At 38.7% G+C, this 20,412-nt stretch overlaps 1 protein-coding gene across 1 annotated transcript in view; it reads right to left on the bottom strand.

Annotated features, from left to right (window-relative positions):
• The window catches only part of LOC121674639, a 164,784-nt gene that overhangs the window by 48,772 nt on the left and 95,600 nt on the right, over positions 1-20,412 (bottom strand). Inside the window, exons 15-17 of the mRNA XM_042049144.1 lie at positions 10,092-10,310; positions 8,006-8,258; positions 4,374-4,537 (exon numbers count right to left, since the gene is read on the bottom strand). Of these exons, the coding sequence (XP_041905078.1) occupies positions 4,374-4,537; positions 8,006-8,258; positions 10,092-10,310 (636 nt within the window). The remainder of the gene's footprint in view (positions 1-4,373; positions 4,538-8,005; positions 8,259-10,091; positions 10,311-20,412) is intronic.

Here is a 20,412-nt window from a genome sequence, read left to right as displayed (position 1 = left end):
TTCAGTAAAGAGAGATCAGAAAATCTGTAATCTCAGCTTTGGATATTGAACTGAGGTCTTTCCTTTTGTACCCTTTTCCAAGCTAATATCTTACTGCAATTCAGCAGTTTCTTGGTGCCAATTTCAACATTTTTACCCTTCCCAGAGACTGGCTGAGTAATCACATGAAGTGCATGGATTGCTGTGGCACTGCAACCAACAAAATGCCTGGATTTCTGTGAGGCTGTTCAGGTCCTTCATTTCTTGGCAGGTGAGAGACAAAGGCCAGGCATAACTCCTTAGACCCTCTGAACTCTCACCCTTCTCATGTACAGCAGCACCAGTGACAGTTCTTGTGACTGGTCCTTATCCTTCGGTCTTGTAGTGGCCTGTGTGTGGTGAACAATGCCTGGGAGAGGCAGAAGGATGTTCAGCTAAACCAGAATGAAGTTCACAATGACATCAGCTCTACATCACACCTTACAGTGCTCACAGAAAGTGCAGAGAAGCACACTCAGTAAGCTGCTTAGTACAATTTTGCCCACAAGTGAGATTTAGTGTGGAACTGAAATAAGGAGGTGCACCAACAGACAATTTTTCAACTTGATCTCGGGAGGAGCTTTAGCTCTCCCTTCAAACAGGAATGTGTACCTTAGGATCAATCACCATATCTAAGAGTTTCTGCGATGGAGTAGCTGTTCTGATCCCAAAATCTGGCAGCCTGACTCAACATCAGATCAGGAATTTATATGTCAGGCTTTCCTGCAAAGGTTCTCTCTGTACTTTTTCCCCTGCCCTTCTTTTTTGAAACATTCCTTTTTGAAGCTGCAGGCCTAAATTTGCTGTAGTTTCCAAGATGTCATTTTAGAATCCTCTTATCAAAAGGGGAGAGCAGGTGGAAGATAATCTAATCAAGATGTAGGTAGTCAGGGAATATAAACAAACTGGCTATCAAGAAATAATAGAAAATGCTCTAAAGTGTGAAATGCAAATCAGTGCTAAGGCAGAGCAGGATACTAAAGTAGCTTAAAACACACTATAGAAGAGATTATTTTTTATATATTAGTAGTGTCCTTTATGTAGTAATTTACAAAATTCCACAGTGTCTTCAAAGAAAAAGTTTTTCTCTTAGTCTCAGGATCTACATCAGATGTTCTTTCGATACAATAGATACATTTGTGCAAGAATTGACTTATAACTTGTTATAAGTATATATTATCTTGTGCTTGGTTGAAAAACTAACAATCAAGCTGGTGGACTTTCTGACCTTCTGTTCATGTTGAAGCAATATTATTCCATAGTGTTCATGTTTGACATTCCAGGTCAGCAATTTAAAAGGCTTGCCACTTGTCTTTCTAAATAACAGAAAGACCTTGGCATTTATTTAAGCTCACTTAATGCAACATTCTTATTTCAACTTAAGTAAAATTTAATGCAGTTAAATTACTATTTGCTGCCATAAACATTTTCTATATGAAGATTTTAAGCACATGGTTATAAACAATATAATTAACTTTGAATTAATTAAGAATCATGAAGCCTGTCTTTCAGCTTTGTTCTTTTTGTCCAAAAGTGCTCAGCCTGCTCCTGTTACCTGCTTTAACTTCTTTTCTTTGTCATGAAAACTAATAAAACACTTCTTATACTTTAACATACCTTGTTATAAGAATGAGAGTAGTTATTTTTATTGCTAATACAATAAAAAAATCAAAACACAGATTATGTTTTCTAGGCATATGAGAACCAGTATAATACCCTACAAGTTCATTTACTTACCTATCAGAAAGAATAGAAAACATTGAAATTATTTCCTACCCAGAGTCTGATTTAAAAAATGGTCTTTTCAAAGAATTACACAAACCAAAAATTAAAGGGTAGATTTAGTGGTTTAAAACAATTTATTACATCTTAGCTTGAGCCTTTCTCATCCTTTTTTGGGAAACCACCATTAAAAATACAGAACCAGTTTTGCTGTTAACACTTAAAAATGTAGATTTTTGAAGCTTTTCCCTGAAAAATGTTTCAATACCAGGAAGTTCAGATGCTTTCCACCAGACTCTTCGTTCAGATGGGTCTGCATTTTCTCACAGTGTAGAAAACATTTCACCAACAAACTCCTGTCTGTTTCTAATGTCTGGTAGAATTAAAAGGAAGGAATTGCAGCCAGTGCCTCTTCATTGTTGCAAAAAGTAATTAGAATACCTCTCCATGCTAGTTGTACTACAGACTCCCAAGACACCCAAGGGGAACCAGATTTATTGAGGTATTTTGGTTTATAAAGAAACAAATAAATGCCTACTGCTACTTATCCCCTGCCCATTATTTCATTAGCTTCCTGGCTGTTCATCAGTGCTACCATGAAGCTTTCTATCTGTGGCAGAAACAGACACAGCCCCTGCTTGCTTTGGTGGTCTTGTGGGTTCAGTGTTCTTATCCTCTCTTTTACACATTGCCAAACACTTCAGTTTAGTGGCAAGCTGCTGAGTAATTCCAACAAATGTCACCAGCTCCTCCATCCAACAGCCAAAGTCTCCCCTGGCATTTGGGGTCTTAAGATGCAGAAAGTATCACTCAATATTTATATTGCTTCACCTTGCAAGAGCAAAATGTGGTGAATGCTTATTTAAAAATATATGTTTTCTGTGCTGAGCAACATTCCACTTGAAAATATTTGAGATATGGCATCTGAGAAATATTCATACAAAGAGATGCTACTGCCTTGGAAGTAATACTATTTTCTCTTGAAAATAAATGCTGTTATGTCAATATTCAGGAAACAGTGTTATGAAATGCAGAGATAGTTTCCCTAAAAACATTTTTGAAGCTTTTAATTCTATCATTATTGGGCTGATAGTGTGCTGCTCAAGAGTCCTAGCTAGGTGCCAGTTTTCCACGGAGTTGGCTACTTCCTTTCTCAAGGAAGAGAAAGTTGATCCAATAGTAGAAGCTCCTTATATAACTTTACTCTGCACAGACTCCAGTTTTCAAAATGTTTTCTTTTGTTTTCAAGCAAAGAACTTCAAAGACGTTATGCACTGTAACAGATTTTGTTATCTTCCCTTTGCTTTTGTATTTTGCTATGAATCATTTTTAAAATGTGTTATGCTAAGACAACTTTTTTTCCCCTAGTAACATTATTCTCCCACCCCTTTATTGGAAAACATTATGGGAAAATTGATCCAGAAGGAAAGGTACCTTTGATGATCTTGCACCTGTTCCCCAGACAATGAAGATGTTGGTAATATTCTCATAAAAACCTGCCTTACAAATGTTTTAATTTAAATTAATTTTCCTGAGTAATAAACGACAGCAGCTAAAACTTATGAAGCTATTCAAAACTATTAAGTCAATGATTAAGAAGGCATTAACGTCTCAAAAACTAATTAACTAGACTACCAGTACATTGGAGTTGTATACAGCTCCCAGGAATGTAGGAGCTCTGAAATACTTTGCAGAAATTTAGAATGCCATTTATCTTTTTCTGCCTGCTGCAACAGATTTTGTGGAAGGGGGACCGAAGGATGATACAATCAGGTGGAGGGTGTATGCTGAGCTTTTCTGTTCTTACACCTGCCTGCATCTTGCCTTTGCATGTGGCTTTTTATTGGTGTTTGCCAGTACTCATCACTGGGTGAATCGAGGGCCAGAACAAAATTCCTACTGCATTATAAATGATTCACTTAGGAAAAAAATACTTTTTCATTCAATATATTAGACAATCTATCTAATTAATTTTCGGTGTTCCACACCTGTCCCTATTGACTGTGCAGCTAATGGTGTCTACTAGAAAGATGGCAAGAAAGGTAGTTAGTCAAATTTCATGAGGAACTGAGTTTAGAAAATGGGCTAATGTCACAGAAAAATTATTTGGATTAAATCATTTCATGACAACTCAGTCCCAAGAAGTCAAAAATCCTATATTTTCAAAAGGCTGTAAGGCTCTGGAAGCCACTGCAGACTCAGAGATTTTGCACTTCATATTATATGTAGCTTTCTGAAATTTTTCCTATTTTTTCGCAAAACCCCTTCTTGTAAGAATAAAGACATCTTCCAAAGTACCTAAATGAAAGGTATGCACACTTTACAGCTTAAGCCCTCACACAGACATCATTGCCTGAAGCCAGAGAAGCAGAGGCTTCTAGAATCTATGAAAAATCATTATATCAGTTGTGCTCCTGTTGAGGAAATAAGTGGCTCTGTCTCTGACTTGCTGTGCCCAGCAATCTCAGTGCATTAAAAGTTAAGCAGAAGCAAACCCCTCCTTGACTATCTACAGTTCTGGGCTCTGGGCGTGTGACACTGATATATCTTTTCTGATGTCACCTTATTTTATCTAATTGGAGAAGAGGCACAAGCCTAAGTTCTTAAGGGAATAATGAGATTAGGAGACATACCTTAAAAAATACAGGTACAACACTGTTGATGAGATCATGAACAGGATGGTGTAAAGCATCACCGTGATTAAGGCACCAGGAACTCCTGACTCCCCTGCTCTTAGAAATACCCAGGAGAGTTTTGCAGCATCAGCAATGGGTTTCTCTACACTGTTCCCAAATCGCTGTCATGGAGGAAAAATCAACATAAGAAAATGTCACACCTAATTAGACTATAGAGACAAAAGAACATGAATCTCTGTATAAGAAGGATTTAAATGTAATTTTTGGAGCATACAGTCTGAAACTTAGGAGTCTGCTAGGCAGAATTTGAAATTAACCACAAGATGTGAAATAAATTATTTGCTGACTTATTTTAGTAAAATTAAAATCTACCCTATAGAGGTGGCTTATTGAACAAAACCCATGTCACAGTGAAAATACTTAAAGTGAACTCTGTTAGTGTATTTCAGGGCAAGTGGAAGGGGAAGAAGGCTGAAATTTTCCTTAATGCAATGACCAAGGAGGCATAATGTTGATTTTTTTTTTATTATTTTCAAAAAAATCTATTATTTTCCCTTTTTTCTTTTTTTTCCTCATATCTAGTTCTTAAGAGCTAGCTACTGTATTGACATATTATTGCCCTCTGCTGGATCAATTTAGAAGAATTCAACTACATATCATAGGTCTTCTACTGTTCAGAACTTAAATAAATTCCTCTCTCCATTTTTCCTTTTTAAAGGGACATGGTGATGGCCATATCCATTTTAGATCATGTTGACATGTTTTGCAAGGATGTGAAACTGCACAACCAAAGCATCCAGTGTCCATCATTCAGAGAGGGACCCTGTGACCTTTAGGCTTCAAGAAACCTGCACCTTTCTGAGCAGCTTGCTTAGATTAACCCTTAGGAAGCGTCAAAACTTTCTGCCCATTTCTGGCTACCTTTGCAGCGATGTGCATAGTAAAGGGATGACAGCTGCAAGTCCAGCTACAGAAGGACTGTGATTCTTGAGCACATTTTTGTTCTCTCTTCACCATTTGCAATGCTGCTAGGTTCTGTTGTGGAAATTGAAGGTCCCAGGAGACTGGTAATGACATACAAAGACTAGTCACTAATTCAGATCCATCCATATTTGTTACAAAAAGAATTAAATATTCTGGTTCTCTTCTATGTCCCTGTTTCATCTCCTCTTCTCCTCTTTTTGGAAAAAAAAGTAAAAAAAAAAAATTTGGCTGCTTCCACTGCTTCCTTACTGAAGCAACTGTCTACCAAGGAAAATCCTCTGCACAGCAGTCACGTCCTGACATTCCTCCAGAGAGGCAAAAGTCTGAATGGCAAATAAGAATAAATTTCTCTCTTATCCAAGCGGTTCTTTCTGGCAAACCAAAAACGGTGTGGGAGAACTGTAGTTTTCTATCCTTTTTTTCTGACAAAGGTACTCTGTCATTCTGTATACCTTCTGTGGTCCTCAAAGACATGATCCAAGGAAGGCGTCTTCATTTTAAATAGCTTAAATAACATTTGTCAACTTCTCTCTCAGGTACTTATCGCACCACCACATGTGGTGGTCATGTGAGCCGTTTGCAGTGCCCACTGGTTTTTCCAATGACACGCATCCCTGTGGCCAAAGAGGTGTTATTGTTGTCTGCATTTTGGAAGCCACAGACAGACAAAGTGAGTGGGGTCCCAGGAAAGCTCTGTCAGAACTTTAACTTGAACTGCATAGGAATGTTTCTTATCCCTGGAACATCCTTCTACAGGCTGACAGTAAATCAAATCTGAAATAACACATTTGACACAGCATTTTGGACTATGATTTGAAACCCCCCCAAATATGCATCTACCCCCCCAAATATGCATCTGCTCTCTAGACTTTCCTTAACAATAAAAAAAATTAGTTAGTAAACACAGAAACCTTTGTCTCCAGGGCCATCTGTCATCTTTTGTAAGTATTAAGGCCATTTAAAATACTAAAATACATTCTAGCACTAAAATAACTTATATTACCACAACACAATATTTTAAAAAGGCTTGATCTAAAATAGATTGGCAAGCAAATCTGAAATAGCTGCTGAAAGAATGCCAAGAGTAAAAAAAAATTACAAATGCAATAATGAAAACACATGTAAGAGATATAGTTTCATTTTGGAAAGGATACATACAGTATATTGTGTAATATTTGAACAAATGAGTTTCTACCAAAGATAATCTTGGTGGGTAAGACTGCCAAATTTTCAGTATGAGGTACAGAGAGGTGTGTACATTTTTAATACTTTAATGAAAAGCTAAGTTACTTTACTTGTATCTCACGTTTGCCCCTGACCTAGTGCTATTTGAAATTGATAAGTAATCCAGTCTGTGTAGAACTGAGCACAATTCCACTGAAGTCAATGGCAATGATTTTCTCAATGCAAGTGTGGGAAAGATAAGGCAGACGTCATCCTCTCTTCCAGTTTTTATGAATACATCAGTATTAGAGGGGAGAAAAAATCTATTTAAACATTTTAATATTTCTACCCTGCTTATTGAGGAAATACACCTTTTTATCTTAGGGGAAAAGCAATCTTAATACAAATTACAATTAAAATTCAATTCTGTGCATGTTTTACATAATGAAATTTTAAAATAATTAAATAAATAAATAAATGCAGGCTGCCCAAGTGAAAACTAGAGCATGTTGCCACATGCTTAAACTATTGCAATTACCTCTCAAGTGAGCTCCAACTAAATTTCTTGAAGTGCTGAATTTTAATTTTCAAAACTACTGCAATAGAAAACGACATATTAAGAGTGAAAAATCACCTGCAGAGCACAGGTCAGAGGATGAAGAACCAAGAGACCTGAGAAAAGCTGATCCACAGCAAGACCTGTGGATTAGTGCTTGATCTGGAGTGAGCAACAGAAACATAGATGACTTTGAAAGATCAGCAAGGGCAGAAGAGCAATATCACAGCCCCAGGAAAACTCTCAGCATCCTGCAACCATTGACAGGAACCAGTGTCACAGACACAGTGAGACTCAAATTTGAAATGTGTGCTCTGGGAGACTGGGCATTATCTCAGATGTGATAAAAGTCAGGAGCCACCCAAGCACAGTTGGGCTACACAGCCCATACATAGGCACAGAAAGAGTTGGGAACTTTGCTCTCCTGATGTTACGTATGATGAAACTCTCTCCTTAAAGATGTCTGTCTTTAGATCTCACAAGCCTTTTTAGGTGTGCCAGTAAATTATATTAACTATCTTGCCAGAGAAGTGCATGATAAACTCTATTTTTTTCATTTTGTCTGTTTTGATGCTTAAAAAAATCTGAAATGTTAATAATCAGGATTGCTCATTAACTTATCCCCATTAACATCCAAAACTGCCATAATTCTTTTCAAAGCAGATGCAATCACTCCAGCAGTGGATTTACTTTCTTATCTCCATGTATGGCTTTTACAGTGCTCTTAATTTTATGCAGAAACACAGTGACTCCATTAGATGGGAATTTTGTTAATAAAAAGGTAATGTATAACATTATTATTTAATTTCTTTTTAACTTTCATGTTCCATTGCCGGGGGTGGAATTTCATATCTTTCAGTGATTCACTGAATAAAACAAACTTCTACATCAAGTTCTCATGTCCAAGTTATTTTAAGTGACTCACCCCCAGGAATGAATCCACTACAAACACTGCCAAGGGGTCTAGCACTGTCCATAGTCCCATAGCTATGATAAATTTTGACAAGAAGGAAGGGAATGAGTCAAATAGCTCCTGACAGCCCCATCTGATCAGGACCATGAGAAGCAACCCAGCATTCAAGGTTAGTGGTCCCACCACGACCATGGCCAACTCTTCACTGGTGTGCAGCAAGGAGTTCTGGTAGCACAGTTCCACAGTGTGAGGGAAGAGCTGGAACCTGTAAACAAGCAAAAGGAGAGCATTTGTGCTCCTGAGCAAACCATTGAAAGACGGTAGAATCATGCACATTGCACTGTAAAGTTGCATCCCTATCTGGGTCAAAATACTAAGACCAAAAGCTGTATGAAGCTAGTCAGAAAAATAAAACTTTCTCTTCCTCCTCTTGTTTCTGCATCCTTGGATCCCCTCTGACTCTCTGTTCACTGGGTCCACGTCCAAGCTCCAGGGACTGTACAGGAAAGGCTATAGGAAGGTATTACCTCCCAGATGCACCAACATGAGCACAGGCTCCAGGAGCTCACCCATGTCTGCACAGCAGCACCTTTGGGCACTGCACAAAGCAGAAAATATGCAGAAGACATAGCTTTTATCATGCCTAAAGTGATTGGAAATGTCCCTCTTCCCACCTTGAGATGGTGGGATTTGCAAAGCTCATACGATGAGCAAGTTTGCTGGCATGGTAAGAGACAAGAACAGCTTGGCATTGTGAGCTACACACAGATGCTGAAATTTAAGGCAAAAATTTCCATCCAGTTGAAGCGGCCTAAATTCTGTTTCCTAACTAAAGGTGAACTGGTTTGATTCTCACTCTGTTCCCTACTTGTGAGTGCTACCACTACATTTGATAGGACTAGAGAGTGCTCAGCTCAGTCTCATTGTTCAGACACACAGCTACAGACTGGGATACTGATCCAGGGCATCTTGGCTTGAGAACATTATCCTTTATCTAGCTGACTGCCTGGGACAGCTGTGACTAGTGGCTTTGAACATGACCACCACTCTCTCATGCATTGCTTCCTTCTGTTGAGTTTCCTTTGTTTTCACAGACTCCCGATGCTTGGCCTCCCAGAAGTTTTACCGCCAGCTGGCCAAGCCAACACAAGATGTGCAAGGCCAGAAGTGAGAGATGGCTGGCTTTACATTAAGATCTAGAAGACCACCTTAGCAAAACCCAGCACTGTACAGAGTCTGCTCAGACACCCTGTTCAAATTTCAGCCAATAATCAATACCACTACCACACCAGACATAAGTCAGAGCGTTGCATGTTGCTGGCTCCTACTGAGTGATTCGGGTTTGTACACTGATTTAAGGTGAATAAAAGAAAAAAAAGTTTCTATTGGAGAAATATATATTTTACTAAGCATGACTGAACCTTTTTGCTCTGTAAAACCCTTCTCTATCACACAGGAATATGCATAGGGTCAGGTATATATCACCTAGTGGAGTTGTACTCCATCTTTTGGTTATTTCATGCCAGGTAATGACAAGCAATGATTTTCCTGCAACACTCTAGAGAGGTCTAATTCCTGAGCTAAAGTCAATGTATCATAGAGTTAAAATATGTCAACTCATTGCAGTACTCACAGTAAAACTGATATATCAAAGTTAAATTCCTCTAAGTATTTTACTCATAGATCACATTGGTAACATGAATTATGATTCAAATGCTTCTTCAGTTTTGTGCACTCCTGAAGAATGTAGAAATACTTTATCCAAAATGATAAATTATTCTTCTGGAAGGTACATAACCTGCTGAGTATCTCAGATGGGAGAGATGTAGGCGTGACAGAAGATACACAAATGGACACATCATGTTCTGGGTTTAAAGTTTACATTACTAACACCTTCACCTGATATGAACGTTTGCGTATCAACTCTGGGTGCAATCCTTGTTGTCTTAGTTTCTGCAGGGGTTCCTATCAGAGCTTGTATGTAGAGCTCTCAGCAGGAGTCTGAGTCATCAATTCTCTTCATAGTGAAAAGGACATGCTTTGAATCAAACTATTAGGTGAAATATTCTGACAGAGAAAAAAGGATAGCAGGACTTACTTTGCAACAGGAACTGAGATGGTCTGAAGGAAGAGCCATTGACTCAAATAATGCAGGTAAAGTCTCAGGAACCAAAGCAAAACTACCAGCAGTGTGAGCAGCCAGAAGTCCCTGGAGTGCCAGCATGTGGCTCGCAGCTCCGAAAAAGCCGTGTATACCACGAAATGGAAATGCTTGACAACCTGCCTGGACAGTTTCACATCAGCAGCAGAACGGCAGCTAGAAATACATGGAAACAAAACAAAGAGTCATTTGTAAAAACGTATAAGAGACAGCAGTTGCTGAAAGACTGCAGAGTCCTGCTGTACAGATAATATTGCACAGGTTCTGGTCACAACTTTTGATTAAACAATGTATCTGACATTAAAAAAGAAGAAAAGAAATGTTTTTTCCATGGCAGTCTAGGTGAGAGGTGGCTTCCTCCCAGAAATCATGCCGTCACTTTTATAAAGACAACAAATCACATTTAAAACTAAGTTTTTAAAAGCTCTCATTTTGATTTTAATTTTTCTCACAAATTGTTCTCTGAGGAACACTTTATCACTTATTTTCCTTCTGAGAAAATGGTAAAATAACTTGTCATATTTGTACTGAAAAGTATTAATTTTACTGAAAATCTGTGAACAGCTTTTTGGCATTTGGGTAAGAGCACTTCAGTCAAATATTTCCATACACAATGTGGGATAAAACTCCTCTTTATTTTCAAGTAAACGGGGAACTTGCTCTTTAAAGGATTCTGCTACTGAGTGTGGTGTGATTTTCCCTTTAAGCTAGTTACTGTAGTGCTTCAAAGGAGGCAGGGGGAGGAAATGAGATGCTGAGATGCAGCCTTGGCATTATGTTTCCCAGAAACTGGAGTCTCTCAGCTGATTCAAAGCTGAAAAGACAGTAGCTTCTTTGACCTTTTGAAACTTCTAACTGCTGTGCTTATTTCCACTGATTTAAATGACTAAGCAGCTGAGATGCACAACTCTAGAACTGAACATGATGTCATCATGCTCAAACTGTTATTTATATTGATTAAGGCTTCTGAAAGTTCAAAAATATAAAGGTCTTTTTGTGGAAGAAAACATGCTGGCTTTTTAAAGTGTAGCATGTGACTGAAGAAGAAGTGACAGACATACTTGCACTGTATTTTGTACTCTTAAAAAACTTTTCTGTCTACATATATTTCTTAAGTAGCTGTGTACATTTCTTCAGCAGTCACAAAGAGAACTGTGAATAGCAATAGAGAAGAAACTTTAAAAGTTTCTGCATTTAGTCTAGATTTGAATGAGAAGGAAAAACAAACCCCCCAAACTTGCCAGCCATAAAGCTGGATTTTGAGACCAGCCTTGGCATCATGTTACTCCTGATTCTCAGTGTTGAGCAGGATGCACGTGGAGGAGACGGCATCCTGTCAGCCAGCCCCTTTGCTCATGAGAAGGCTCAGACTTTAGCTACATGGTTGGAGAAGGAGAGGACAAGAAGTTGTCAGGAACACAGCACAAAAAAATAGGTTTTGGGTCAATGAAGGCCTCAAGTACAAACCACTAAAACTTCTCACAGAAACATCTGTTGGGCTAAGAAAGCTGATTCTTGCAGTGACTGTAGGCTGATCTGTCAGGGGTTTTGAAGGTTTTTTCAAGTTATTTCAGTCCATTTTGCTTATGTCCTAATCAGTCACAAAGTCCTACTTTAGAGACAGGGCCACATCATGAATGGCCTTCCTCATGTTGTAATTATTTTCCCACAGCAGCCTACAGGAACATCACAACACATTTCATTAACATTATGAATTCATAGTCTAGGCTTGTGGGAGAAGGAGACAAAGAAAAATGTAAAATAAGAAATATAATTGACTGTGGTATTATACTACAATAACCATGGAATTCTAAATGTTCTGAACTCTGCGGCTAGATTGCACTACACTTCCTTTCATATAAAGAAATTTTTGTCATCCTTAATAGCTTCCATCAAAATTTACTCTTAAAGCATTCACTCTTTGAGAAAAGTTAATAGGGCAGGATTAGCCACACTGTATTTTAGTTAGACCAAATTGTTTGTTTGTGCAAAAAAAAAAAAAAAAGAAAAAATAGTACTATCTTAGCTCATAATACTCATCTCATCCTTCATCAAAGAAGCAGAATTACATAGATGTCCCACCCAGCCTCACCCATGTCAGAAATCCACATCCTACAGGGATCACTGCCAATCTTCATCTCTGTGCCAAGAGCACCAGTAACCATATATATTTCAAAAAAATCTGGATTTGGCTCAACGCTTCACATAAGAATCATGTACTACTAGGTCATTTAGTCTCAATTTACTAATTGAAGCTACCTCCAAATAAGCAATACCAGAGTGAAACTTTCAATGGACCGCCTGTAAAAGATTTCAAGAACATAAATCCTTCTTCTAACCCAACACACAAATGGAGAAGGAGAGCACACTGCTCAGAGCACTGAAAATACTCAGTCCTCTTTCATTCACAGCAGTCCTAGAGCACCAGAAATAATGAAAAACCTGGGTTTAAATAATGAAAAGCTGGGTTGGGAAGGTGAGTAAACTTCTTGCTCACTGCAGCAGGACCTCACAGTGCAATCACGACTTTCACAGGAGCTCCATGAATGCACTTGCTCCTGCTCTGTCCCTCATTGTATGGAAGCTGCTTCTGTACACAGTGTGAGCACACCATACAAAGTGTGGCTTTGGAACTGCCCTAAGGTTTAGGGAGCAATGAAAATATTCAACATGTGCCTCCATCACTCCATTGCTCCACACACTATTTCCACTTTCAAGAGGTAAAAAGAGAGATGATCTCTGCTGAGACACTGGCTCTCTCAGCCATGGGAATCCATCTGCTCAACAAACTTATAAATGAAAGCAGAGAAATTCAGAATGTTCTCACTTATCAAACCCAAAAGGCTTCCACTGAATGACCCTGCTTAAACCAGCTGAACAACACCTATGATGTCTTTCCTTAGTTGCACCTTTCCTCTGAAAAAAGCAATAGAAGCCCAGAAACTCCACAGTAACCCAAGCTTCCTGGAAGTCAAAGAAACCAAGAAAAATATGTCCATTGGGTAGAATCAAACAACATTCGTTTTTATTTTTGTAACAGCAATTATCCTTTTCAAGACTTCATGGTTTTCATCAAATGCCTTGATCATAGTTTCCTGTTTTCAAAGAGAAACTAAACACTTTATTGTTTAACTTGTTGGAAGTCCAGATTCTGAGTGTCACTTCTGTGCTGGGTTATACTTCCCTGTGACTGTGTAACACCTTGACATGACCACCATCAGCCAGTGGTAGAAACTGGTGGAGAATGTAGCCTACACAGTGACTCAGTGAAAGTCCCAGCCCATAACTGGAATATCTTCATTTACTTTAAAACGAATTCAGTTGGCCCCAACTTACTTGTAAGTTTCAGCAAATTGTTCCTGAGTACTCATTAATCATGCTGTAAGGCTGTTTACCGGTTGCCACTTCAAAACACTAGGCTTAAATGACTTCTCTCATTGACTTCTTTAAAAAATGAAGAAAGGAAGAGGCAGAAACATGAAATGAAATGCACCAAACAAGTGGAAACAGCCCCTTTAAATATTTTTAGCTGGTGTTAGTAGTAAAAGCTTGGGGGAGGCGTGACAGTACTGGCAGATACAGTTTTCAGAAGAGATTTATATAAAGTTGCTGTAGGGCAGAGAGCATGAGTATTACCTTTCAAAAACAAAACAACCCCTCCACCCACAAAATACCAAACTTTAACCCTTGGGTGAAAACTATATAAAGTTCCAAATGAGAAGCCACTTGAGCATTGGATTTATCCATGATTCCTTGGATTACTGGTTAGTAATTTGGCTGAATGTTTTTGTTCTAGGGCATTAGTTTTGCATTTTTCTTTGGGAAATGCTGCAGTAACAAATAGCAGAGACAGAATTACCATAAAAGCAAGTCAATTATTTCTATGGAAATTGTTCAGAGGGGAAGAAACGATGCACAGATTCTCTTAAGCTGCACTTGATGATGATGACAGAAAAGTAATGGCTAATAGAAGGCAGTGTGTACTGTTGGGTGACAGCTTTGCTGCTGACAAACTACGGTGAACATTTGTATAATGGACTGCAAGGCTGGCACTTAGAACTGACGGTGGGGTAGATCCTCAGCCGATGCAACCCTGCTTATTCCAGAGCTACACTGATGCACACCAGCTGAGGTATTCAGGATCTATCCTGAATGTATCTATTATTTACATTGCATAAAATAAGGCAAAATAAATGTTTCTTTGTCACCCATACAGACAGAGAAGATTTAAAGAGCAAATGCAGACAAGAATTAGTTTATGCAAATTACCGTCAGGGAGTCATACACAGTCCTTACAGCCCAAGAGTCAGTGCAACATGTTTACTCAGTTCACAAATAAAAAAGACCCCTCCCCCCCACCAGCCTAAATAGTAGGTATTTAAACTTAGGGCTAAGTCCTTTATGGTTTATCAACAGAAAAGAATATGCAGGAAATGCTGCCCAGTGTTACTACAATGAAATGTTATCACTTTCAGTGTGAAATCACACCTGTATCTGAATGCACATCTAAAATTAGTACACTAATACATGCAACCCTTCAAATGGAAACCAGTTCAAAGCACCACTGATGAAGCATGAGGCTGAAAGGGAATATGGTTCATTCCATTGTGAACAACATAAACATATATATAAACCACATAATTTTATTATCATTAGAAGGATTTTATTATTATTCCCTCTGCACCATATTTTTCCTTTTCAAAGCTCGTGCTGCATTACAAAGAAACTGTCTTTATCCCAGGCTCTGTGGTGATGACACAAATGACTTTGCCCAATAAGCCAACGGCAGAGCTGTGAACTGACCTCTGCTGAGTTACAGTCCATTATTCTATCCACTGGATTCCTAATAAAATATTACTTTTTTGTTTATATGTATGCAAAGTGACTATAACCAGGGAGAGCGTTTGCCAAGGATGGAGACACTGTTTTTTCCTAGCTCTTTCTAGGACACACCTATGCTTCACATTCTTCAGTTTGCAAGCAACCAAGAAAGCAGGTATCACAAACAGTTAAAAGGGTTACCTAGGGTCTATCTGCTGTGAGAGAGGTGACAAAAGACCTGAGGGGACATTAGGTAGTTCATTAACATAAAAATGTCCATAGGAGAATTTGGCCTACAGCTTACTAAAAAACCCAAAGACATGGTACAGAAGAAATGTTGGAAATCATGGCACGTTTATTTTTCAGGTGCAGCTGTGGTGGAAAAAAGAAACTGCCAGAACCATGCAAAATCCAAAATCCAAAAGCAGGACTTTTAGGAATTAAACATCCTCACAAAACAGGGAAAAAGAGTAATCCAATAACTGCAATTGTTTTGGTTTATTGCAAAGAACATGACGCAGGTACATGACTGCACCTGTAAAGTCACATGCTGCCCCACCAAGCTGGGGAGGAGGAGGCTGATGGTGGCTGTGCTCCTTCCAAGGTCCAGGCTGTGCCAGCTCATAGGAGATGGCCAGCAAGCAGTAAACTCTGGATCAGCAGCAGCTTAGGTGTGTTTGCATTACAGGCATAGCCAGGAGCCAGAACAAACACATCAGCGGAACTTTTCCCACAACACACTCATGGGGTTATGTGCTGGCACAGCTGTAGCCTTGGAGGAACCACTATGTTCTTCCATGCTGGGGGAGGAGGGGAGTTGAGGGGGGGAACTCTGGGTCAGTGGGCCAAGAAATATTCATTAAAGAGAAAGGGAAGAAAGTGCTGACAGCTTCATATTCCTCTGGGTATAACTGCACTAGTCTGAAGATGGTGGACAGTCAGCTTTCACTATAAAAGAGTTTACGACAACAGAAAATTGGCAAAGAGCAGCAGATTCATGTCCTCAGCAGTCCCTTTACCCAACAGTGTTAGGCTGGCAGAGGAGCCCATCTCCTTACTTTAGCTAACTAAGAACTTCCTAAGGGAATTGACTGAGACATTCACAAGAAGAGATTTCTTACCCAGCTGGGGAAGAAAGCATTGGAAGAAGAAAGAATCACAAAATTTAAGCAGAGTGGCAATAGAGCTGGAGGACAGTGTGGTTCCTTGTAGAGAGCTGGCAAAGCTTTGCACATTTCAGCTTTGAGCAGCATCTGACAATGACAAAGCAGAAATGACAAAAAACAAAATTATTATCATCATGGCTGCAGTTTAGGTAAGCAACTAAAACTTCGCCTATTTCATGCTTAACTGCATTTTCAAGAGCTTAGTGGCTTGGCAAAACAGTCTGGAAATCTTACAGCAACAGACTTTGTTAAAATATTCCAGTCTGGTTGCTTCCAGCTCTGGATGGGTACAAACATGAAGTGAGGAAACTCGAGTGTAGCTTTCAGAAGTTTTAAGCAGCTCTGGTTTTTATTTCATTCTAGAAAGGAACAAAAGGCAGTAGACAGCCTCTGTTATTCATCCTCATGACATGACTAAGCCAGTCAAGAAGCAAAAGAAAGCATGTAACTCCTCCCCTACTTAGTGCCCTCTGACTGCTTTAAGTAAATAAGACGACAGTGAATGAATGAGAAAAAGGCACAAACCACACAGGGGAGGATGCAAGATGTCAGAAGAGGTATAGATCTCAAAAAACACAGCAGTATCGGTAAAGCTGTTCACCCAGTAAGTAATGCTGAATGCTCAGCCTTGTGCATGAGCAATAAAAGAGTGTTTAGGACCTGGAGAAGAAGTTTACAGTGTCACATTCAAGCTCATCTCAGATTAAAAAGAAATGGAAAACTACAGAAAGTGAAATGTTAGACTTAAAACATCTATAGACATTCAGGAGAATCAAGATTTCAAACTTCTTGTTGATGTTAGTAGGAGCATTCTTCCCTATCCAGAAGAAAAGAAATACATATATATTTGTAGGTAGTACTTGTGCCTAAGCTAGGAGAGTCCCCTGTACCTGATGTGTGGAACGGTTTCTACCTTGACACAGAAAATATCCCCAAGGACATTTGCTCTGTCTGGAGGAAAAATGCAATCTTCCTCCTGACCAAATACATATCTACTTCTGAGAGCCACTAAACACTCAAACACCATCTGTGAGCTGTGCATTCATCTGTAACACACCAATTTAGCTGGCAGGCCATTGGGAAACAAGACTCTGAAGTTGCCAAGTTAAAATGGAAATCCAGTTCCAGTTGAAACCCCACCAAGCAAACAGGTGAGATAACCAACAAACGTAGCAGAGAGAGATGAAGCTTCAAAATAAGAAACAGCCTTGTGGAGTGGATTTTAAAAAAAAAATTGAAGGAGGTAGGGGGAGGGAAAGGCACAGCTTTGATCTTTTCCATCCTGTACTTAATTAGCAGCAACATCACGCTAGGAGCATGGGTCTGTACTGCTGGAGACAAACATCCACCTTCCTTCAGTGACAACCAACAGACTCGTGGCTGTTGTGGGCAGAGCAGGCAGAAGGCACACAGCACATCATGATCCTCCACTTCAGAAAGACCTTTTTCTGTCTGGCCATACAGCGATTAAACTTCATCTCACACAAACACACACGAGCCACAAGTCAAAGCCCTTTGACTTCTATCTGGTGTTCCCAGCAACAGCCTGAAACAAAAATTGAATTCCTGCCTGCTTGCATTGTTTCCCTTGCCACAATTAAATTGTATGTGTGTGTAAGTGCTGGAGTTAGGATGTCAATTGTTAAACCAAATGCACCATTCAGTTCTCGTGCAGATTTATAATACTGATGCACCATAGGAATCGGTGGGTGTAAGGATAAAAAGAGAGGAAAAAAAAGTGAATTTATAGATATAAGCTTGTAGACAAAAATGCTTCTAAAACACCATTAGTGTTATTCCAGTTATCTCCAGAAGCTTCTGTACTGACCTGACAAAAATCACTTTTTCTTTTTCATAGCAAATTTACAAGGAAGAACTAGGCAGGAAAAAATAGCTGGAGTCTGTGGGAACAATGGAACATGTATTTAGAGAAATCTTGACATTGGAAATTATTTTTTTACTCTATATCAATTTTAATTTTTTTTTATTTTTATTACTTTGTGCAGCAACGTGTCCATGAACAGAAGTGTTTGACTCAGGAATAGCAATCCATGAAGAGAATGAAGTATGACGTGACCCAGGTAACACCAATTAGAGTACAGCTAAAAATAAATCCTTGTAGATTCAAACATGGCCAGACAAGACAAATCATGGAACTACAGCAAAAATATAATACATTAACAAAAGAAATCTCACAAACAGAAAATTGCCTGAAATGTTTAGAGTAATTATGAGGCATACATTTTCCAAAGGTAGCTATAACAATTTTGGAAGAACTCTTCTTCACGGTTTGATGAAATAGAACAATCTCAGGTGTGAGCAGAAGACTGATGCTATAACACTGCATATTAAAAAATCATTTTTGCTTTAATACAACATGCTTTCTCAAAGAAGTAAACCTCTGTTAGGTCAGCTTAATTAAATCTTTAAGAGCTTTCAAAAAGAAAGGACTTATGTGCATGTGCAGAATAGCCTAGGACACTATTATATTCAAAACACCATTAAGTAGTTATCTCAGAAAACTGAGATACTGTACAGATATCTTAAATTCAATTACATTATGAAAAACACAGTTATAGGAAATGTTAAACTGAAATATTTTTAAAAGATCTTTGTAAACACCACTGAAATTATGGTGGAAATTATCCATACAATTTAGTCAAACAAAATGCATCACATAATAACGGTATTAACTTTTTCTTTTCAGTTTAATGCTGTGTTATTATATTTGCTGCCTATTTTAGAAAGTAATTTGTGTTGATGGCTCTGGAGAAAAACCAAGCATTAAAGAGCTAATTTAATTCCTTCTGAGCTATGTTCAATTCAAAAATATTTCTTTCAGAATGTCCCAGTACTGCAGAATCTGACTAGAAATCCACCTTGAACTATGTGCACTTTGACTAACTCTCTGCCCAAGGCAAAATGATCCTGCATTCAGCAGGGTTTTATCCCGGTCTTCTAAAGGACTTACACAGAATGTACCTGATATAACTGGACCAGAATGTCAACCATGATAGAAATTATGATCAGGACATGGAGGACACATAATGAGAACCTTATCCATTTTACAGTGGGCTGCTGTTGGTGGGGGAGTACCTTTAGGGGGTTGTTTACAGAAATCAGGTCTTCAGCCTTTAAGAAAAAAATAGAGAAAGAAAAAGAAAGAATGAAAAAGAAAGAAAGAAAACTGTATAATTCCTTGTGCAGTGCTCTCCTTCCTGCTTGTTACACTGTATGACAGAATGGATACTAGCCGTGTTTAAGGTGTTCAGGTAGTATTATAATAGGCTGTCTGGCTGCCTTTGGAAAGAAATGTCACAAATTTTCCTTCAGTGGCTTTATTCCTCTAGTTCCACAGTATAAAACAGAAATTTAAAAATTGCTACAGCTTGTCTCTCAAAAATCAATGTGTGATTGCTAGCTGCACTGGGAGTTTGAGGGATATCCCCTTATCAGAAGCAATCTCTAGATAACATACTTTCCTCTATTGCCCATAGCTGCATGTAAGACATGGCAAGACAAATGCCAGCTTCCTTTTCTGTTGGTGTCATCTATTGATCCAGTGAAATGCTCTTCATCTGAAACTTCCTTCCCAAAGGGGACATTTGCTATGAGAAGCAAAGCTTTCTGCCTGATGCTAAGAAATCCTAAAATTTTCTGCTAATTGCCACACAGTAATATAGTAATGCTCATCTCCAAAAGTGTAAAAAAAAAAAACCTAAACAAACAAAACAAGCCCAAGAGAGGCAGATGCCATCCTTTTCCAGTTAGAAATGTTGCTTTTCAATACTGAAAATGCAATATAATAAGCTCATTATTAGTTTTCTGTGTGCTTTAGATAAAAATGCTCTCTATGTTTTCCTTTGGGTGCATTTCCTCTCAGACACATTCAGAACTCCTATCCCAGATGCGACCAAGTAGCTCCAGTTTGTGCCAAAACACAAAAGGGTGTCACCATGAGAAACAACAGTATCAGAGAATAACAAGAAGCAGAGTGGTAAGTAGAGGATGCTGGGGTACAAAAAGGACACTAGGCCTACAGAAAAACATCCCAGCAAAAAGAACAGCTACATTTGTGCATCTACAGAGAGAGGAGAGAGAGATAGCATAGTGTGCTGGCCTAAGACATCAGCACCACCAGAAAAAGCTTTATCTAACAAGAGAGCAGAAAATTAAGATGTAGAAAAGACACATTCCTTTTAGAACAAAAACTGACTTGTAAAAATGCTAATCAACATCCATGTGGATCTTTGCACTTTCAAAGAGGTTTT

This window comes from Corvus kubaryi, unplaced genomic scaffold (genome assembly GCF_017639235.1).
Source record: "Corvus kubaryi isolate FWS band 111438036 unplaced genomic scaffold, C.kubaryi_AGA036_p1.0 69, whole genome shotgun sequence".
Taxonomy (NCBI): Eukaryota; Metazoa; Chordata; class Aves; order Passeriformes; family Corvidae; genus Corvus; species Corvus kubaryi.
Note: the sequence above shows the minus strand (reverse complement) of the source record. Positions and strands in the feature narration are given on the sequence as shown.